This window comes from Hordeum vulgare, chromosome 1H, assembly GCF_904849725.1.
Source record: "Hordeum vulgare subsp. vulgare chromosome 1H, MorexV3_pseudomolecules_assembly, whole genome shotgun sequence".
In the NCBI taxonomy this organism is placed as follows: domain Eukaryota; kingdom Viridiplantae; phylum Streptophyta; class Magnoliopsida; order Poales; family Poaceae; genus Hordeum; species Hordeum vulgare.
The window spans coordinates 495,733,996-495,756,574 of record NC_058518.1 but is presented as its reverse complement, the minus strand read 5'-3'; the positions used below and the strand labels follow the sequence as shown (position 1 = coordinate 495,756,574).

Sequence of the window (22,579 nt, the reverse complement as noted above, 5' to 3'; positions counted from 1 at the left end):
CCCGTCGTCAAGGCTGCCACGATCCGGGTCGTGCTCACCATCGCTGCCTCCCACCAGTGGCCAGTTCACCAGATGGACGTCAGCAATGCATTCCTCCACGGCCGTCTCTCCAAGCAAGTGTATTGCCAACAGCTCGCGGGATTTGTCGACGAGGCGCACCCTGATCATGTGTGCCTCCTTGATAAATCACTCTACGGCCTCAAACAAGCACCGCGCGCCTGGTTTGCTCGGTTGGACGCTTACGCCTGCACCATCGGCTTCGTCAGCTCATGGGCCGATCCGTCGTTGTTCATCCTCCGGAGCGACGCCGGCGCCGCCTACCTGCTCCTCTATGTCGACGACATCGTCCTCACCGCCTCGTCGTCGACACTGCTGCAACATCTTCAACGACTCCTCTCCACCGAGTTCTCGATGAAGGATCTCGGTCCCCTCCATTACTTCCTGGGGATCGAGGTCACGCGCACGACGGATGGCTTCTTCCTCTCCCAGCGCAAGTATGCGGAAGAGCTGCTCGACCGCGCCAACATGCATGCCTGCAAGCCTGCTTCCACGCCCGTCGACACACGCTCCAAGCTGTCCGCCACCGATGGCACTCCTGTTAAGGACGCCTCTGAGTACCGCAGCCTTGTCGGCGCACTCCAGTACATGACGATGACACGCCCCGACATCGCCTACGCCGTTCAACAGTGCTGCTTGGTGATGCATGATCCGCGGCTTCCTCACATGGCCCTCGCCACACGCATACTGCGCTACCTTCACGGCACCACGACTCATGGTCTTCACCTGCACCGCGGCGCCCCGCTCGACCTGACCGCGTACTCCGACGCGGACTGGGCCGGTTGCCCAGACACTCGCCACTCCACCTCCAGCTACGCCGTGTTCTTGGGCGACTCGCTGGTGTCCTGGTCCTCCAAGCGGCAAGCCACTGTCTCCCGCTCCAGTGCCGAAGTTGAGTACCGCACGGTTGCCAATGCAGTCGCCGAGTGCTGCTGGCTTCGTCAACTCCTAGCCGAGCTTGATGTGCCACTGCCAAATGCCAGTGTGGTCTTCTGCGACAACATATCATCCGTCTACATGGCTGCCAACCCAGTTCACCATCGTCGGACGAAACATATCGAGCTTGACACACATTTCGTCCGCGAGAAGGTCGCCCTCGGCGAGCTGCGTGTTCTCCACGTCCCCACAACGCAGCAGTTCGCTGACGTTCTCACCAAGGGACTCCCGACACCGGCCTTCGAGGAGTTTTGATCCAGCTTGTGCATCCGGCCGCCGGACGCTCAAACTACGGCGGGGTGTTAGACAGTCAAACTCCTCTCTCCCCACTAGCAGGCACGACTGCATGATCCCACGATCTCATGCACGTCGCCACTCCCCGGCGCCTCGCGCCCTTGTTGTAACGTTTGTACTATGTACATATATATTGAGTGTAATACGATCAGGAGCACCTCAAGGGTGCCATTTCTACCCATTCTTCCTGTTTACATGGTATCAGAGCCCGGGCCATCTCCTCTCCTGTAGCTAGACCGCCCTTCCGCTGCTCCTCCCTCGTGACGCACCTGCCATGGCGTCGCCCCCACCTCCTCCTTCACCACCCCCTTCTCCCCCTGCTCGCCCTTCCGCTGCTACCAGCGGCTCTCCAGCGACTCCACCACACACCCAAGCCGTCCCACCTCTTCTCACACCCTCCACATTCCATCGTAGTGCGCTGTTCGTCCCCGACCCCGGCGCCTCCTCCTCAACGGCGGCTCCCAACCCCTCCCCTCTGGCGAGTGTCTTCATTAACCATCACATCCCTATCATGTTGTCTCTCAACCCGCCCAACTTCTCCCATTGGCGCACCCTCTTCGAGGTCACCTTCGAGAAGCTTGATGTCCTCGCCCACATCTCCGGGGCGCCGCGCCTCAATGATTCACTCTGGAGCCAGGACGACGCCCACATCGTGTCGTAGCTCTACAACCGTGTCACCCCGGAGGTCTTTGGGCTCATTCATCAGCACGGCGCCTCTGCCGCCACCGTCTGGGCCGCCATCTGCAACCTCTTCCTAAAGAACGCCGAACACCAGGTGGTGTTCCTCTCCACCGAGTTCCGTCGCATCGATCAAGGCTCGGCATCCGTCCTCTCATACTTCGCCCGCCTCAAGGACTGCGTCGACCGCCTCGCCGAGCTCGGCGCCGCCGTCACTGATCGGGATCAGGTTCTGAATATGTGTCCTGGTCCTCCAAGCAGCAAGCCACTGTCTCCCGCTCTAGTGCCGAAGCTGAGTACCGCGCGGTTGCCAATGCAGTCGCCGAGTGCTGCTCGCTTCGTCAACTCCTAGCCGAGCTTGATGTGCCGCTGCCAAAGGCCAGCGTGGTCTTCTGCGACAACATATCATCCGTCTACATGGCTGCCAACCCAGTTCACCATCGTCGGACGAAACATATCGAGCTTGACATACATTTCGTCCGCGAGAAGGTCGCCCTCGGCGAGCTGCGTGTTCTCCACGTCCCCACAACGCAGCAGTTCGCTGACGTTCTCACCAAGGGACTCCCGACACCGGCCTTCGAGGAGTTTCGATCCATCTTGTGCATCCAGCCGCCGGACGCTCAAACTGCGGCGGGGTGTTAGACAGTCAAACTCCTCTCTCCCCACTAGCAGGCACGACCGCATGATCCCACGATCTCATGCACGTCACCACTCCCCGGCGCCTCGCGCCCTTGTTGTAAAGTCTGTACTTTGTACATATATATTGAGTGTAATACGATCAGGAGCACCTCAAGGGTACCATTTCTACCCATTCTTCATGTTTACATGGTATCAGAGCCTGGGCCATCTCCTCTCCTGTAGCTAGACGCCGCCTCATTGTCATACCCAAACAGACAAAGTCCAAACAAAATAGACGTTCGTTTGGGGTCATACGGAGTTGGCCTTATGCATCATATTGTGGGCTTGTTATGCATTGTTGACTAGATTTGTGATAGGCAATCATCTCTACAGCAGCTAGCACACTAGAGTAATCTTATAAGGAAAACAAAAGAAATACTTCCTTGAAAACAGTGGGAACCATGTCTACAAAAGAGAGGTTTTACTCCTGGATCCTTGTTCGTGACTGGTGTGAATCTGCTCCATGTATTATATGCGTGTTGAATTATTTGTGGGCTATCATGATTGTAGAACGCCCCAAATAGGATCGGGTTCGTTGTACGTTTTGTGCGGCCCGCACAAGGCCTATAAATTTCGAGGTCTCATTTTTTTATATATGTGTGTACATAATTGTCTTGTGATACGCATTATTCGGCCACACATGGAGCCGGCCCGCTGGAGCGTGACCTCCCCCCCCCCCTACGCGTGAGTCAGCCAGGCCGCCGGTCGATGCCTTGATGGCTTGGTGCCTTTTGCTTGATGCCAACCGCTAGGGCGTTAGGTTTAGCCCAGTTCTTTTGACAGAATCTGGAGATTCTCCCAGAATCTTGACCCCTCCTTAGCTTCTCCCAGAAACTTTGAACCCCACTTACTTTACAATCATATATAGTTATGGTCTAATTAGCTTCGATTGTAAAACAAATGGCGTAAAAGATTCTGAAAGAAGATGGGGAGGGGTCGGATTCTGGGAGAATCCCCAGATTCTGGCAAAAGAACCTACCTCACCCATTTTTCGTCCTCGGTCAACCGTTGTCCCGTGAGCCGAACCCTACAACTAATATGATCTCCAAAACGATGTTTTAGAAAGAAAGATATGTCCTCGGTCAAAGAGGTTTGAGGACATGAACATCACCGATCCTTCACGATGACACTTGGTTTTCACCTAGGAACGATACTCTAAGAGTTGACACGAGTCGGAGGTCTTCGACATCACCTCTATGTAGGAAAAAATGTCGCCCAAAAGGCGAAACCGTTTAAATATCAGCGCTTTCATCTAGACTAGTCAATTCCAACATATAAGAGCATGGCCCATTGGTCAGGGGGAGGGGGGACTTTTTACCATTTGACCAATGCGATTTTGGGAAACTTGATCCACCACATCATAAATTTTGGGTAGTGGTGCATAAGTATTTTCGCTATCAAGCTGAAAGGTCCATGAAAATCGGATACGTCGATTTTTGCTACTATGTAGATTTTTTTCGACAAAAAACATTTTCATTCCATCGATATATCGAATTGGTACAACCATACTTAGGGCATGTCTGACCTCTACATAGCACGATGCACATAGCCAAAACATCCAATAAGACCAAAATGAAAATATTTGGGCCGGCCTATTTTATACTATGTAGATGGACAAATCAAGAAAAACATAATAATAGAGCACGCAGTGCTTCTTCCGTCCGTCGTGGTTGTTTTGCAGAAACCCCCCTGGAGTTTTCCAAAATCAACCCGCAGTCCGGTTTTAAGTGAGAAACGAATCGTTTTTCGTTTTTACACGAAAACCCCTGTGCTTTCCCGAAATCAACCCACAGTACATAATACAGCGAGCCTCGCTGGCGTCCCCCGGCGACGAGGTCCAGGACGGCGCCATCTCCTACGTCCCGTACTCGGATGGCTATGACCACGGCTTTAGCCTCTTCGCCGGCGACGGGGATGAGGCGGAGAGGTACGTGGAAGCGTTCGGCCGCGTCGGCCGCGAGACCTTCTCCATGGTGCCGGACCGCCTCACGGCGCGGGGCCGACCCGTCACGTGCATCGTGTACGCCATGCTCATGTGGTGGGCCGTCGAGGTCGCCCGTGAACGCGGTGTGCCCCGCGCGCTCTACTCGATCCAGCCAGCCACGATGCTGGCCGTGTACTACCACTACTTCCATGGGTACGAGAGGACCGTGACGGAGCATGCTGCTGAGTCGGGGTTCACGGTCTTTATGCCGGGCCTCCTGCCGATGGCGATCCGTGACCTCCCGAGCTTCTTCACCAACTTTACGGACGGAAGGTTGGCTGCGGCGTTCGGAGACATCCGCAGGACGTTCCAGCAGCTAGACCTGGACGTCGACAGTGGCGGCAGCGGCGCTGGAGGAAGCAGGCGAGCCATGGTGCTCGTGAACATCGTCGAAGAATTAGAGTCTGGTGCTCTCGCGTCCGTTCCTGAACTGGATGTGTTCCCCGTCGGTCCAGCCGTGGTGTCGCTCTTCACGGAGGGCGAGGGCGGCACGAGCAGTGTGGCACCGCCGCCGTCGCCGTAGGAGACCTCTTTGAACATGACAAAAAAGGGTACATGGAGTGGCTGGACTCAAAGCCAGCAGGGTCGGTGGTGTACGCGTCGTTCGGGAGCATGTCGGCGGTGAGCAAGCGGCAGAAGGACGAGCTGAAGCGAGGCCACGCCGCGAGCGGCCGAGCGTACCTGTGGGTGGTGCGGAACAACAACAGAGACGATGGCTTTGACGTCGCCGGCGATGTGCGGGGCATGGTGGTTGGGTGGTGCGACCAGGTGCGGGTGCTGTCAAATCCGGCCGTCGGGTGCTTCGTCACCCACTGCGGCTGGAACTCCATGCTGGAGGCCGTGGCGTGCGGCGCGCCGGTCGTCGCCGTGCCGCAGTGGTCCGACCAGGACACCAACGCGCGCCTGGTCGTCCAGTGGGGCGTCGGCGTGCGTGCCGCGGCCGATGTTGATAGGCTTCTGGTCGCGGAGGAGCTCGCGAGGTGCCTAGAAATGATCATGGGTGACACGGAGGAGGGCACGGCCATACGGGCAAGCTCGGCGGCGTGGAAGACAAAGTTGCGGCAAGCAATCACCGACGATGGTTCATCCGGTCGCAACCTGAGGATTTTCCTTAACCAATTTGCAAATGATGATGTACACCCCTGTACCCCTTGACTGTACCCCTTGACATCCAGTACCTCGCGTCTGCTCAACTTGAACACCTCCTCAGTACGTACATCTCTGAATTTTGCCCTTGCTTGAGAAGGCCGAGCATTGTTTTGTTGTAGCTATAATTTGAGTTTAGAAGATATACTCCTCTTTTTTTGACGTCAATTTTTTTAGTTGATTTTGCTTGAGGATGGTGCCCTTTATGTGCATGAACTGATGGGTGTGTTCACAACGTAGAGCAGCGCTTCTCTGTCCATTCTCATGTCTTTCTCTTCAGCACGGACCAACGAGTACTACCGAGCAAAAATGTCCTTATCTTCGTTTGTTTCTTCCTTTTCCTTACTACTTTTGTGGCCCCAAATCTCACACGGCTCTATGCACGTTCTTTTTGTTGACATGAATTTTACCATGAAAATTTCCTACTGATCTACAATGTTCTGCTATCTAAATTTGTATGTATATTGTGAATGAGTAGACACTCGTGCAGAAACCCAATTGGATGAAAATACGGACTACAGAGAGGTGTAATTATTAATTATTTTCTTGCCTTAAAAGATATGCAACTAGCAGAGTTTCTTATTTTCATCAATTGGGTTATGACCGAAGTGAAGAACTTATGTGGACAGTTTGGCAGATTTCAATGGCAAGATTTTTGTACAATTACAGTGGCAGATTTCAAAAGCAAGATTTTTGTACAATTATAGTGGCACATTTCCGAAATTTGTAGAGCACATGATTTACAAAAACTAGATATTCTATGAAGCTGTGTACTTCTTACCCATTGCACTAATCTTTTGCTTTGAGCGATTGGCTAAAAGAAAGTACTTCCTTTGGAATAATCTTTCGTGCACTCACAAGTATAATCTCTCCATTTCCTTATTTCTTGTTCTTCCGTCAGTAGTATTTGTTTTAGCTACTATTTGCCCTTGAATAAATCACTCATCCTATTTTAATGAGGTTTATTCTAGCCGTTTGCTCATGTGAACGAAAACATTTTATCTGTTTAATATGAGACATAAATCAAACAACTACTCGTGTAATAGGTTATGGGGGTGTGATGATCTTTCGGTCGCCACAGGAACGACGCGAGCGACGCGAGGGGGGTACGGGCTGTGGTCCACGGAGGAGTCTGCTCACACTCGCATCAATGTGTGTCTCTTTTGTTCCTTCATGTTGTTTGTAGAGATAATATAAGTAAAACTCTCATGATGGTCTTGTGGTAACTATATGACCAATCGGTGTGAAGTTTCACTCTATTTGTATGAAAGTTCATATGTTTGCATCTCTACTTGCACTTCGATGACGATGTGGAGCTCAAGTAGATGTCGACAAAGATTGAGGACGGAGCTTTTCACATACAAAATTCGTGATCCAAATATCAATAACCTAACCCGGTGCAACGCACGAGCACTTTTACTAGTCAAGAAAAACATGATCAGTCATCCATGGGTTGTCTAATGAGAGGGCACCAAAACTGATCAATTAAGGATCATGTCTGCAATAAACATCAACTATACGTACGCAAAGAATTGAAAATAAATTTATAGGCTCAACTATACGTATGCAAAGAATTGAAAATAAATTTATAGGTAAGCAATGTCAGCTAGTTCTTCGGTTTGGATGAAGCAAACATAAAAAAGGCTAAGTGAATTGACAAACACAAAAGGCCTATTAGCTCAGCTGGTTAGAGCGTCGTGCTAATAACGCGAAGGTCACAGGTTCGAGACCTGTATGGGCCACTCTTTCTTTTTTTACCTTTTTCTTTACACGATGGGAAATTGCCAAAAAAACAATAAAAAGAATGGCTTCGCCCGGGTTCGAACCGGAGACCTTCAGTGTGTTAGACTGACGTGATAACCAACTACACCACGAAACCTTTATGAAATCTTGTCAATCGGAAGCTATATTGTTTTGTTGTTGCTCTCATTTATGTGATAAACAGATAATTGCCATGTCAGATTCAAATTTCCAACAAAAATACAGTAACAAATGTGTAATCCCCATAATTGCTCACGTCATATAAATTTAATTTGTGCAGTTTTGTTTCGAGTCAATGAAAACTAAGATTTATGTTGTGATAGACAACATCTCCCCATTCTGTAGAGGGTGCCCCTCCCTTTCTTTTTTGCAGGAAGTGTATATGATGCCCTATGTACCAAGTGATTTCTTGTATTTTTCTGCTACTAGTCTCAGTGATGCCTTTCTCTCTTTTGTTTGAGATATCATGGTGCTCATTGTCTCCGAAGTGGGACACTACCTTTAGCATAATTGCTCACGTCATATAAATTTAATTTGTGCAGTTTTGTTTCGAGTCAATGAAAACTAAGATTTATGTTGTGATAGACAACATCTCCCCATTCTGTAGATGCTGCCCCTCTCTTTCTTTTTTTCAGGAAGTGTATATGATGCCCTATGTACCAAGTGATTTCTCGTATTTTTCTGCTACTAGTCTCAATGATGCCTTTCTCTCTTTTGTTTGAGATATCATGGTGCTCATTGTCTCCGAAGTGGGACACTACCTTTAGCACCCATCTGCTGCACGCCTTGTCGTCCTTCCTGACCATTGTCCGCTCCTGCTCGCTGATGAAAAGGGCCCCCGAAGGTCGTGTTCCTTCAAGTTCGAGAACTTTTGGACTTCTCTCCTTGGTTTTCATGAGGTTGTCCATAGTGCTTGGGCTGAACGTGTCGCACACATGGAGCCTTTTCTCATCTTGCACCACAAGCTCAAGAAAACCGCCATGTGCCTCTCTGAATGGAGCAAGCGCCTCTTCTCCAAGGCTAAGATCCTCTTTCATGCCACTCTACTTGTCATGCTACGCCTTAACATTGCCCAGGAGCATCAGTTCCTCTCCAGTACGGAGCTTGACCTCTGTTCTAGGCTCAAGAGGCATGTTTTGAGCTTGGTCGTCCTTCAAAGTTCTCGCAAAAGTCAATGTGCCAGATTGTCCAATCTTAAAGAAGGAGATGCAAACACGAAGTTCTTCCATTGTCGTATCAATGCATGTTGCTGCAAGAATCACATCCATCGGATCAACCACATGCAATCTTGGACGCCTCATTGTACGGGAATCCTAATTTGCCTACGGGACGCCTCATTGTGAAAGCATGAATTGCTTTCGAGAGCTCAGATCCCATACAAAGATGAAGGAAGGTATTTGACGTCACTAGCAAACGCAGAATTCTCAATCGCACTTTCCAAATCATGTGGGTGGAGATTGGATGAGTAGCATGCACCATTGGATTACTATACTATGACTGAGTCATATAGTAATGGAAATTCTTTTCTTTGTAATGATAATGATGGTAGTCGGTCAAGATTGATCTGTTAGACGAATAGTCAACCATCAGCCTCGCGGCCAATCAATCGCTAGTGCATTTACCTACCAGAATATTAGAATAGCAAATGGATTCTTCGTCTCAATGCAATGGCTTTAATAAGCATAAGGAGACTCGACTTGAACTCCCCTACCATTGGAATTGCATTCATGGGCATTTATATCCATTTAATGATTTTTGGTTAGAATTCAATTTTAATGCGCAATAACTTTTTATTTAGTCCTCCCGTATGCCACGGGCTTTGTTAGCCAAGACTCGAGGCAGCACATTTCTAGAAACTATAGAAATATATTTGATTTTGAATTCTATGGAAATTTGCTTCTAAATCAGAGTGAGAAAGTCAAATTCTTTGTTTGCATTTCATTCAGATAGAGTTCTCTCTTCTTTCCAGTTTTTTTCCTTTTTAAGGCGGACTGGACCAACTCGTAGCTCGTAGCAGAAAAATTGTTGATTCAATTCTTACATAAGCAAGTCCACAAATAGTCATAAGTTTTTGATCCAAAACCTAGGTCGAAGAAGAAGACCAGATTGAATTCTAAACTAAGACTGAGGACCCTGGAATGAATATACATATATCTATATCTACATATCTACATCATTATTTAAATGGGAGTTTCAAAGTGGTCCCATCCGATAGGGCTTGAACAGTGATTTCCCAAACTCATGCATATTTGGTCCCCATGCCTTCAACTATCTATGCTGATCTTTTTTTAATCAACAACTAGTACCCTACTAATATCAGAAATCAAGGCAAATGAGCCCTCTTATTAAGAAAAATCAAAATGATAGCCGTCCGAGCCATTCTCATTTCGAAAGCAAAATAACACCATCGTGGAGACATCCTTACACACTATGCGGTTGGTTTAAGTGCATCTCCCTCCATAGAGGACGAACAACCATAATCAATTTTTCTCTTTTTGCAGCATGGATGCCACTCAAAATAATATTGAGTACGAAGCCTTGAGTACCATCTAATTTTTTTTGTTTTTTGCAACTGCCAAATGAATGGAGTAGTTAAAACTGAAGTAAAAAACACCAGCAGATGGTGTTCTCATTTTTAAAAATGGGTTGTGGACATATAGGGCTATTTTGCAAGTCAAACACAACGGGGTGGTGGCGCAGTTGGCTAGCGCGTAGGTCTCATAGCTAAAGCGAGTGATCCTGAGGTCGAGAGTTCGAGCCTCTCTCACCCCATCCAACTTTTTTTTTCACGTTAGTAGTACAACACCCTCCATCTTCTTCTGGGACCATCGCATTCAGGAACCACTTCAGCCTGTCAACACAGACCACTCGAAGCGCATCCAACAGAGTGCCGACTCCGACCAACCAACATCTCAAAGTGCATCCTCATGTCGACATCCAAAATCAAACACTCGGCATCGGACCCGCTGCAGCGATCATTGGTCGAGAGTTCGAGCCTCTCTCACCCCATCCAACTTTTTTTTTCACGTTAGTAGTACAACACCCTCCATCTTCTTCTGGGACCATCGCATTCAGGAACCACTTCAGCCTGTCAACACAGACCACTCGAAGCGCATCCAACAGAGTGCCGACTCCGACCAACCAACATCTCAAAGTGCATCCTCATGTCGACATCCAAAATCAAACACTCGGCATCGGACCCGCTGCAGCGATCATTGGTCGTTATGACATACTCTCTCTGTCTCAAAATAAGTGTCTCAAGCCTAGTATAAAGTTAAAACACTTATTTTTAAACGGAGGGAGTAATATCAATGCACTCATGATCGCCTAATAACTGGTAAAGCAACAGACAGACCAGTACAACGTCACGGCTGATACAGCGGCATACCACAAACTGCGGGGAAACCACAGTGGCCTCCTTAAAACGCAATCACGGAAGTAGGACCATTCTAAAACCTTGTGGTTAATAGATAAACACACATCCATCATGATCCGATACAGTAGGATAAAATCCACACGCCGAGGGAACTAAAATGGCTTTCAGCTAATAACATTACAGCACATCACAACAGCGCAGCGGTTACCTTTCTTCACTACAATCCACTGTCTTGCTCACTACATGCGCCTTAGCTGTTTCGGCACAAGTATACTCGTTACCTGCGCCTTAGGTCTCTCTGCACAAGCAAAAGGTAAGGGGGGATTTGTTAGGTGCAACTTTTGATGACAATCCATACAATTAGGAGTTCACGGATTTAAGCAAAAGATTTTACTAGGCATGTTATCAGAAGCATGAAAAAACGGAGTACAGGTTCTTGTGTCTAGTTGAAACATCCAAACTTATTTATCCGTCATATAGGCCCGCTCAGCTTGATCAAGCTAACTAGATTTGTGGCAGGTAATCGTTCCGTGAGCAACATGCACCTTGGAGAGAATCTGCTAAAGGAAGCTACTTCCTAGAGGACAGCAGAAATCATGACTACAAGAAAGAGGGCTTACTCTTGGACCGCGGTCTGTGACTGGTGTTGATCTGCTCCCTGTATTGTCTGCCTGCTGAATCATCTGCGGGCTGTCATGCTTGTAGAACGCCTGCAAAGTTCTCACCATAAATGGACGGACGATATTCACCTCCATTGCAGAGAGATTTTTTAGCTGTCAAAATTCAGAAAAAAGGAAGCACAAGGCAGTAAGCAAGATATCAGCTTGTTAACTTATAAAACATAGTGAGCAAAAAACTAGGCTCAGATTGCTGCACCACAAGTAATAAACAATGTGCAGTAATACTGTAAGAAACATGTATGACAAAGGTAAAGCAGTATGCCAGGCTCATCAAAGGAGGGAGGCCTGGGTTTCCGGGATCTACACATTTTCAACCTCGCAATGCTGTCCATCAGGGGTGACGGCTGCTGGACGCCCCGGATACTCTTTGTGCTCAAGGCAGCAAAGCTCGGTACTACCAAAACTGTTCAGTCCTGGAGGCAGAGACGAAGGTTGGCGTTTCTTACACATGGAGAAGTATTCTCAAAGGCATTGCACTCTTCAAGGAAGGAGTAATTTCATGAGTGGGTTCAGGGGATAACATTAAGGTGTGGGAGGACCATGGATACCGCGGGGTGACAGAACAAAGCCGAGGTCCGTCCGAGGCAACGCTGTCATTACTAGGGTAAGCGACCTGGCGGATCCAGTAAAGGAAACATGGGATGATCAGTTGGTTGTGGACCTCTTTTGTGAAGAAGATGCAAAAGATATTCTAGCTATTCCAATCCATGATGGCATGAAAGATCATATTGCTTGGCACTTTGACCCCAAGGGAAGGTTCTCTGTAAAATCAGCTTATCGCCTCGGCATGCGACTAAGGGATGTGTGACTATGCCGTGATGCTGAATCCTCATCAGGTGCAAGTCATGGTGCTGACATTTGTAGTCGTTACTGGAACCTATCCATGCCGGGTAAGGTACGGATTTTCACTTGCAGGCTCACTCGGAATAGCTTACCTCTGAGAATGAACATAAAAAGGAAGAAGGTTGATCTCGACACGATCTGTCCAATGTGCGGGAAGCTAGATGAGGACAGGGGCCATCTATTTGTACATGCAAAAACATGAAACAGGTTTGGAGGCAGCTGGACTTGAACGATGTCCGCCTAGAGTTTGTGAAATGCCAGAACCGAAAGGAGATGTTTGATCACCTATGGAGTTTGAACAGCAAGCGGCATGATGATGCTCTTGTTCTGCTGTGGATGTGGTGGTCCGCCAGAAATAAAGCAAATGCCGGAGACAAGGTGAAATGAACTGAGGATGTGTGCGCTGCAGTCAGGAAGGACACTATGGACTTTGCGAAACCAGCCCCAATGCAGCAGGCCGAAGCTGTCCAGAAGGACAAAGCTGTGTGGTGCACGCCGAAGGAGAACTTCATCAAGGTGAACTTTGGCGCTGCATTTCATGCTGATTTAGGAGCTGTAGCATGGGGATGTATCTTCAGAACAGATCAGGGGGGGTTCCTCGCAGAGGCTGCTGGGAAGCTTGATTACCTGTCTAGCCCGTTACATGCAGAAGCAGCAGTGTGCATTAAATCGGTTGAGGCTGGGCTAGAGCTAGGGCTGCACAGAGTTACCTTTGAGTCTGACTCCCTCAATCTGGTGAATGCTCCAAAGTCAAGAGAACATGATTCAGCGTCTATCGGAGTCCTCCTGAGGGAGACTCGAAGTTTATGTCAAGCTAGTTTTGACAGCTTCGAATTTCATTTCTGAAAGCGTGAATGTAATAAAGCTGCCCATGAACTACCGTATATACTTTAGCGTAGCCGTAGCCACTTCTGTGTGGCATGAGCAGGCCCCAGACTTTGTATCATCTTTGGTCGTCAGCAATTTTGCTGGGCGGATTTAAGTATGGAATGAAATGTTCCAGTTTCAAATAAAATTTAAAAAAATCAGAACCCCTCATAATTTTGTAACCCATAATCATATTATCAACATTTGAATACTCATAGAACCCCTAGATGTGTTCAAACTTTTGTAGAAGTGTATTGTTAACTAGAGAGTTCCATGAGAAACGAGAAGGTTAACCTAGGATACGAATATAAGATCACTTCAATAAAAACACCAGAACTGTTAATGTAATGGAGAAAAAAGGCGACATATTACACATCTCCATGATAACTTTAACAGCAGAATTTTAGGAGCCAGTGACTGGACGTGGAGGAGAAAAAGATACCTTCACAGCATGAGTACGGCCAGATATTGTCTCTAATCCACTCTCTACCTTATGGAACCTGACATCTCTGATATCCTCGATCAAAGATCTCACCTGTATCAAAGCCACAAGTAAGAATCTTTTAAGAAAAACATAGCAAACTAGACAGTACAAATTTTCCTTCAGAATTCTTTATAACTCACCAAGTAAGCATCTGTGATGTCATCACGAGCACTGCACACAAAAAGAAGAGACTTAGGCTATATATGATGTTTCTTTAAAGGAGCTACATAGGTTCTTACTACAGAATAAAAGCAGTCAGAAAGTTGCAAGGTCTGCTTACTGATCAAACAGAAGCTTAGATATTTCAATATAGTGGAATGGTAATGGCTGAAATTCTCTAGGTGATTCTCTTTCTGCATCCAACACCTGTGTTAAGCGCTCTAGCAACAAAGATAACAAACATTTAAGGGGCGAAATAGGAGGATATAAGCAGTGTCAGTTTCACCAGATGGTGCAACTGAAGGATAACTGGGCAAGCACACAAAAATTCAGAAAAAGTGCACACTGGTCACATGCATCACTCAATAAGTTAGAGGTACAGAGCTCCCCTGTATGAATTGTCATATATGCACTGGCTGGCATGTAGCAAATGTAATCCTATAAGCTAAGATACAGGTTTGACAGGAAATGAAGCTACTAAAACAAGCGAGCGAGCGAGCACTCACCAACAGTCATCCACTCGGGTGCACGTATGGTGCACTTGCCACGCCTCTTGAGCGCCACAGCGAGCCACAGAGGGACCTTGCTTGGAATTTGGGGGAAGAAGGGTCCGAAATCCCCCTACATGGTGAAGGTGAGTACAATGTTAGTCAAGACTGGCGAGATGTGTAGCACCACTTGACATTTGTCCATTGCTTGGTCTGTTGCAAAAAAAAAAAAAAAAAGGTTCCCTGCAGATCCTTTAATGCTCCATTCAAAAATTGTTGCCAAAATTTTAGCCAACCCAGAGTGGAGGATTGCTTCACCAATGTTTGGCAGTAGAAACCAAACATACCCTAGACATGACTGACCTCTAAAATTGGCCCAACCCTCTCAAGAATTCCCACATAATGATGCTATACAGCAACCAACAGTCAGCAGAACATCGAAGTGTACCAGTGACTAGACAGCAAATGATGCATAAAGTATCTAGACAAGTACTGTGTTATAAATGGCCGGATAAAATCTGAAGCAATGGAGGTGCAGTGCACATAACTACTAGTGGACTAGGAGAAAGATACTGATAAGTAAAACTGAGAATTCGTTGAGAGCACGCACGCAGATCATGTTGAGGGCCTCCATGCGGATGTTGGGGACGATCTCCACGATCTCGTCCTCCGCCACGAACTCCACCTGCACCAACCAACCAGCCGCCATCACAAATGGAGCCAGCAGCGAGGGAACAGGCCCTCCTGGGTCGACAAGGATACATACAGATACGGGTGGGCGAAGGGGTGGATTACCTCGGAGGGCGAGAAGAGGGAGAGATGCGGGTCGGACTGCCCCGCCATGGCGATTCGGGCGGAGAGCAGGGGCGGATCTGGATGGTGCGCCGGGTGCCTCGAAGTCGAACCCCAGTGGCCGAAGACCGGGACGGGGTGGAGGAAGCGGGAACGCGACGCGCCGGCGAGGAAGAAGGGGAATGGCGGCGGCGGCGGCGGCGCACGTGAGAGGCGGGAGGCGGGATGGGAGTGGGAGTGGGATTGGGATTGGGATTGGGGCGCCGGCGGTGACGCTGTCGCTAGGGCGGCACCGCGGGAGCTCTGATTTCCCCTCAAAAAGTATATCTTCCCTTTTTAGCTAAATATAAATGGGATTATTCTAAGAGTTCTTATTTGTCTTTTAAGAAAACCTCAGAGCAAGTTTCATTTGAAAATTTATTTTATTTTTATAGTACTGTACTATATTTTTCTTCAGTCCGACCTCTATCACTTTATATAAAGCTAAAATGTCTTCGTAGTGATAGTATTCTTTCAGTGATAGTGGTTGTTCAGTGGTTTAATGGTGACGATGTATTTTTTTATTATGTTTGAAGTATTTTGTATTTCTGATGAATTTTATATTAGACCTAGATTTTTTTTTAAATCACATTAAACCATTACATAAGGTTTAACTGGTTTCACATTTTGACTAAAACATCTTATATTAGTTTGCAAAGGTTTTATTTATTTATTTTTGAAAGAAAGGGGTTTCCCTCCCTGCCCCATTTTATTGAAGCAGAGCAAAGCCAGGACAAACATCGCATCGAAACGATTACGTCTTTTCGAACCTGTAGGTCATCCTCCCTACCGCCCCTTTTCTTAGGAAAGGAAAACAAGTACTCAGCCCAGCTACAATTTAAACCACCGAAAAACAACTCTTATATATTACAGTCAGGTGGAGAAGAGAACAGCTCCCCCCGGCGCCTGTCCAGCATTGTGACGAAGTTCTTCAGTATAACCGTTTGAGCAGTGTCGCAGAGAGCCGACCATTGTTGCAAAATCCCTTTTAACTTGACAAGGACGCAACCTAGACCTCTCCAAGTGCGCCCCTGGAAGCAAAATTCATTTCTTAGTGTCCAAACACTCCACAAGGAGGCATCAATAATCATATTGAGCAATTTTTTCTTCTTATTCAGTTTCCAAAAGGAAGCTACATCACGAAAACAACGCATTTTATTGCAATGAAAAAATTCAGATATAGTTGTCCAGATAACACCAACATTAATGCACTCAAAGAAAAGGTGTTGTATAGATTCAGGTTCATTACAAAACAAGCACGTAAAATCATCAAGGTGTTTCCTTTTAGCAACATTATCTCTGGTTAATATTTTATTATATAAACAAAGCCAAAGGAACACATGAATACTTTGAGGGCACAATGTTTTCCATAAGCTATCTCCAAAAGGAGAAATCACACCACCAAAGTTTATAAACTTGTAGAAGGAGCGTACAGAGTAGATCCCATTAGATTCTAATTCCCAGATTGGTTTATCATGTAGATCAGTTAGGCAAAAGCTCTTAATAAAATCAATGAGCTTATTCCAGTCATTCATATCATTATTATCTACACACCTTCTAAAGGACAACCTAAGAGATGTCTCATTCCAAACCTGAGAAACTGTACAGACCTCTTGATTACATATCTCAAATAGGCTCCAAAATCTTACTTTCAGAGAACAATCTCCAGCCCAAATGTCATGCCAAAAACTAATATGGTTACCATTACCAATATTCCATCTATATAAGGTTCTAGTGGCATTCAAAGCCCAGGTCACACTCTTCCAAAAGGGAGAGCCTCCCTGCTGCCTAGACCAAAGTATATTTGGGTTAGACACATTGTATTTATATCTTAGAATTTTCTTCCAGTCACTATCCACATCATTAAAAAATCTTTTTCCCCGTGAAGCTAGTAAGGCCATATTAAATTCTCTAATGTTGGGTATCCCCAAACCACCAAACTCTTTCTTCCTAGAAACTAGGCCCCAATGGGCTAGATGATACTTATGTTGGTCCCCCATGTTCCCCCATAAGAAGTGAGACATCTGGGAATTAATAGCTTTAATGGCCCATTTTGGAAATTTCATGACTGTCATTAGATAGGCCGGAATACTTACAATGCAAGCACACAGCAGGATAATCTTGCCTCTGTATGTTAAGTATCTACCCAACCAGCCAGATATACCTTTAATGATTCTGTCAATCAAAGGTTGGAGGTCCTCCTTTCTCAATTTATCATAGTGTAAAGGAACTCCCAAATATTAAATAGGAAAAGATCCCAAATTGCAGCAGAAAATCTGGGCAAAAACCCTCGTTCTATCCTCAGCCACGTTAATAGTAATGAGATCACTTTTATGAAAATTAATTTTCATCCGTGACAAATTTTCAAAACAGGATAAGATCCATTTAAAATTTCTAGCTTTATCATATGAATCCTCTAAAAAGAGGAGAATATCATCTGCATATTGGAGACTAACAACTCCCCCTGGAATGATATTATCTAATAGGCCCGAGACCAACCCACACGAGGCAGCTTTGATAAGCATTTTAGAAAATACATCAACAACCAGGTTGAATAGTATAGGGGAGATAGGATCACCTTGTTTAAGACATTTACCACCAACAAAGTAAGGACCAGTAGTATCATTGATCCGCACACTAAAGGTGCTATGTAATAACAGGCATTTAATCCAAGAGATCCATTTAGCACCAAAACCACGGGATTCCAGCATCTCAAACAAGAAATCCCAACTAACTCTATCACATGCTTTCTCATAATCTAATTTGAGCACAAGCCCAGGCATCTCAGACTTTTTAATCTCGTGGATAACTTCATGAGCTAGCACCACACTCTCAAGGATATATCTCCCTTTAATAAAAGCAGTTTGATTAGGGGAGATTAATCTATCACTAATAGGAGATAATCTGTTGGTAAGAATTTTAGAGAAATTTTTTACCGCACGGTTACTCAAGCTGATTGGTCTAAATTTCTTCATAGTATTGGCCCCAGGCTCTTTAGGAATCAAAACAATCAGCGCAAAATTGAGTCTATGGATATCTAATCTACCCTCCTCAAAATCTTTGACCATAGCCATAAAGTCAGTTTTTAAAAGATCCCAGAATGTTTGGTAAAATAAAAAGGAATATCCATCAGGACCAGGAGCACCATTATTATAAGAGCCAAAGATGGCCTCTTTTACTTCCATCTCAGAGATGTTTTTCTGAAGATTCTCATTTCTTCTTCAGAAATCAACTCCTCCTCCTTCCAAAAGGAAGGCCCCAGATGAATGTTATGTCTCTCTTCATGGCTAAATAAATCTTTATAAAAAGAAGTCGCCACATCCAACATCTCCCCCGTGGTATGCACAGTCCCATGATCTCCAACTAATTCCGTTAAGTGATTCTTACGATGTCTATGATTAGCTAGAGCGTGGAAATACGCATTGTTCTTGTCACCATCTTTAATTCTACGATCTCTAGATCTCTGCCACAAGGCAGTCTCCTCTTTCCTCATAATACTCTCAAGGTCCAACTTGATTTCTTTCATCCTAGTTTTATCCTCCGCAGAACTGCGGTCATTCTCGGCAGACACATCTAAAATGTCAAACTCTTGAATCAGGTCTTTCTTTTTCCTCTTAATGGCCGAGTCGATATTGATACTCCAGCCTTTAATCTTCTTCCTAAGACGTTTAGATTTACACATCCAAACTTCTATAGCACCTCTCATAGAGACTGGGGTTTTCCACGAATTCTCAACTATGTTTTTAAACTCAGGTTGATCTAACCACCACTTCTCAAATCTGAATAATTTTGAAGATGTAATTCTCCTAGCCAATGTATCAATCAGAAGAGGGGTGTGGTCACTCCCAATTCTCGGAAGGGCTTTTATTTTTCTTTTTCTTCGGATGATCTTGTATCTCTCTTTTTAAATGTCACAAGAGGACAGGCTCCTCGCTATAGCATTTTTCTTCAATATAAGATAGGTTTTATTGATTTATAATGTCACATCAAAAGAATACAAGCATCGATCCAACCTCCATACAATTAAAACACGCGCGCGTTACACACATAAAAAAATTATGTCCTGAAGCAAACTCAAGACTGTATAAATAACCATTAGCATCAGCCACCACTTGCCCAACCGTGCGTGGCCACATGATTGCTTCACTATCAGCAAAGTTGTTTCAATTCTGAATGAGAGCAAACCAAGTTTTAAGTTTTCATTTCTGAAAGATAGTGATTTTATTGTTCGTTCGTGTCAAGTTTCAGCAGTCGAAACTTGATGAAGTTTTAAAAACTTGGCAAAACATATTCAAAAGTGGTCTTATTTCGAAGCCCTCGTCATACAAAACACTAGATGAAACATATTTGGACTTTTTGTTTAAAATATATAAAAGATTTAAAATTGAAAGCCAAGGAAATGGGGTCGGTGCCCTCGTACATGTGTGCCACAAATCACCTTTCTCAACCACCACCAATGACACGACCACACTATAGAAAAATCACCTCGATAATGATACCACCAAAAAAGGAACACCCCGCAAGCGTCGTCGTCGCGAGATCCAACAAAATCTTGGGGTTTTCACCCCAAAGAAGAAGTCCGAGCAAACTATTAGAATAATGACTCTCAACAAATTATGATGTGGAACACCACATTGCCACGTACAACCAGTAAAGGTCATCTAGAATTTTCACTCTGGAGCTCGAGGACTTGTGCTCAATAGCACAACCGAACTTAAGTCACCAAGTACTGCCACCCCCCACTTTCAAAGAATAAGTTATAGTTGCAAGCCAAATTGTCAAGTTTCGACGGTGATACACGCACGCAGCCATTACATGGACATAACCGCAATCAGACATACCATGTATACGAGGGACAAATCAAGGCACGTCCGCCAGCATCAACAAGGACAATCACCAAGATTCCACTCAAGGGGCCATCAGGTGTCCCCGATTCTTCAATAGTGATTGGACGCGTGATACAGGAAAAAACGTTATTACCGCCAAGAACCCACAAGGGGCTATCCAGCAACGCCACTCCATCTTCACATGTCATCTGATGATGGTTTGCTTATCGCCCCATTAAGAGGTGTCTTCCCTTAGAAACACTTTCCCGTTTATATGGTATATCAGCTTTTTTGATATAGACCAAGCATTCGCTGCCGCAATGTCCTCACCAGCCAAGTCCTCTGCTGCCTCCGCCGCCATGGCATTCGGCGTCCTTTCCTCCACTGTGGTTCCGGCAGCATCTCCGTCCTCCCTCATCGTCAATCACGACTAGGAAAAAGCTTATAGATAGACGCTTATTAGTAGCGCGGGTTTTTACCCCTTACTACCGGTACTTACTAGTAGCGCGGGTTTTTAGCCCTGCTACTACTAGGTTGATAGTAGTAGCGTGGGCTTTTACCCCTCGCTATAACTAAGTGGTCTCAACCCTGCCCCCCGGGACATGCACTAGTAGTAGCGCGGGGTATAGACTAGCGCTAGTAGTAGTAGCGCGAGTTTTTACCCCTCGCTACTACTAAGTTAACATCCGTGAAGTCCCCATATATCCTCCCCCGAATCCCTCCTCTCTCCCGTCACTCTCCCGCTCTCTCCGATTCATTTCTCCCATCCCCTCCCCTCACGCATTGGCACCACCACCCAACGTCGTCCCATCTCCTCCTGACCTCGCCGTCGTCGGCAATGGCCCATCTCTCTCCACCCATCCATCCCATCACATACCCTCCCCTCCCCTCGAGCCACGAGAAGGTCAGGCGGCAGCCATGGCGCCTGCCCGTAGATCCGCCATGGGCTTCGACCTGGAGCTCCAACTTGTCCCAACAGTCGCGAGCCGGGACGTACGTGCGCTCTTGCTCGGCGGACGACCCCATGGAGCTCCTCCTCTCCGTGTGCTTCTTCTCGGACGGGCGTTCCTGCTTGTGAAGCTAGGTACTCTCTCGCCCATCTCCGATTTTCTCTTCCCTTCCCTTCCCTCCCCTAATGGGTTTCCTTCCCATCCACTGGTGTACAGGATGACGATGCCTTATCTCCTTCCCATCTCCGGCCGGCGGTGCACATGACCTACTCGTCGAAGCGACCCTCTTCTCCAGCATGGGTCATGATTTTTTTTGGTTTTTCAAATTAATAGTAGCAGCGCGGGTCACAGACACGCGCTACAGATAGTTAGTAGTAGCGCGTGTGGCATCCGCGCTACTGCTAACACATGTACTAGTAGCGCGGGATGCACCGCGCTACTACTACCAATTAGTTGTAGCATCGTAGTTGTAGCGCGGGCACCTGCACTGCTACTAGATGTTTAACCCGTCCTACTAGTAGGCTTTTTCCTAGTAATGAATGTCGCCAGCATGAAAACGCACGTCCCTGTCGTCCTCAACCTCCAGAAGTCAAACTTCCCCAAGTGGCGCATGCTGATCTGTGTCCTGCTAGGCAAGTACGAGCTCTCCAGGCACGTCTCCGTCAACACTCCGGCTACCGACCGCACCTAATACTCGTGATCTGCGTTGGGTTTTCCATGAAGAGGAAGGATCATCGCAGCATAAAGTGTGTAAGTATTTTTCTCAGTTATGAAATCTAGGTTTATCGAACCAATAGGAATATCAACCACAACCGTCTTCAGCGATTGCATACAAAAGAACAAACAACTTGCACCCAACGCGGGCAAGAGGGTTGTCAATTCTCTTGTTTTGTTATTTGCAAGCAAGTGAGGTGTGTAGATAATTGTACTCCCTCCATCCGGAAATACTTGTCTTAGAAATGAATAAAATGGATGTATCTATAACTAAAATTAGTCTACATACATCCATTTCTAAGACAAGTATTTTCGGATGGAGGGAGTACTCCCTCCAGCGGAGTGTGTAGATAATTGTACTCCCTCCATCTGGAGGTAATGAAGGTTTTATCAATATATTGTGAATAAACCCGGAGACCATAGCTTTTCCTATTGGCGTCTCTCATGGAAAAAATAAGATATGGTGGGTAAAATAATTATTGTTGGGCAATTGAGAGAAAAATGGATAGTTATGCGATATTCACGACAATGATCATGTGTATATAGGCATCACGTCCACAAACAAATAGGCCGACTCCTGTCTGCACATATTATTATTACTCCACTCATCGACCGCTATCGAACATGCATCTAGGGAATTAAATAAAACAGAGTAATACATGGAAAACAATGGCATGATGTAGACAAAGTAAACTCAAGCAATATGTATAAACCCCATGTTTTATCCTTAGTAGCAGTAACACAAAGACGCATCTTGTCCCCTTCTGTCACTAGGATATAGAATTCGCCAAGTTGAACCTACCACAACGCACCTCTCTCATCAAAGA

The 22,579-nt window shown here is 46.2% G+C and overlaps 1 protein-coding gene, 3 non-coding genes and 1 pseudogene across 4 annotated transcripts; 3 read left to right on the top strand and 2 right to left on the bottom strand.

The window, feature by feature from the left end:
• The first annotated feature begins 1,561 nt into the window (after positions 1-1,561).
• Positions 1,562-5,782, top strand: LOC123401877 (annotated as a pseudogene).
• Positions 5,783-7,441: 1,659 nt separating this feature from the next.
• Positions 7,442-7,515, top strand: TRNAI-AAU. Its single transcript has one exon. It is a non-coding gene; the product is annotated as a tRNA-Ile (tRNA).
• Positions 7,516-7,578: 63 nt separating this feature from the next.
• On the bottom strand, positions 7,579-7,652 carry TRNAV-AAC. The gene has a single exon. It is a non-coding gene; the product is annotated as a tRNA-Val (tRNA).
• A 2,567-nt stretch (positions 7,653-10,219) lies between these two features.
• Positions 10,220-10,306, top strand: TRNAM-CAU. Its single transcript is given in 2 exon segments — positions 10,220-10,257; positions 10,271-10,306. It is a non-coding gene; the product is annotated as a tRNA-Met (tRNA).
• Positions 10,307-10,919: 613 nt separating this feature from the next.
• On the bottom strand, positions 10,920-15,534 carry LOC123449710 (DNA replication complex GINS protein PSF2). The gene is made up of 8 exons (XM_045127025.1): positions 15,227-15,534; positions 15,042-15,116; positions 14,450-14,564; positions 14,065-14,164; positions 13,925-13,955; positions 13,743-13,835; positions 11,531-11,683; positions 10,920-11,208 (listed from the first exon to the last, which is right to left on the bottom strand). Exons 1-8 carry the CDS (start codon positions 15,272-15,274, stop codon positions 11,188-11,190), a joined length of 636 nt encoding a protein of 211 aa, XP_044982960.1. The 5' UTR covers positions 15,275-15,534; the 3' UTR covers positions 10,920-11,187.
• Between the last annotated feature and the right edge of the window lie 7,045 nt (positions 15,535-22,579).

Bases quoted from the DNA above. Each gene is read 5' to 3' on its own strand.
- LOC123449710 (XM_045127025.1), bottom strand. From the start codon at position 15,274: ATGGCGGGGCAGTCCGACCCGCATCTCTCCCTCTTCTCGCCCTCCGAG. The intron at 14,565-15,041 runs GTGCGTGCTCTC...TTCACCATGTAG, and splicing joins AGGCCCTCAACATGATCTGC to GGGGATTTCGGACCCTTCTT. The intron at 14,165-14,449 runs GTGAGTGCTCGC...CTTTGTTGCTAG, and splicing joins ACCCGAGTGGATGACTGTTG to AGCGCTTAACACAGGTGTTG.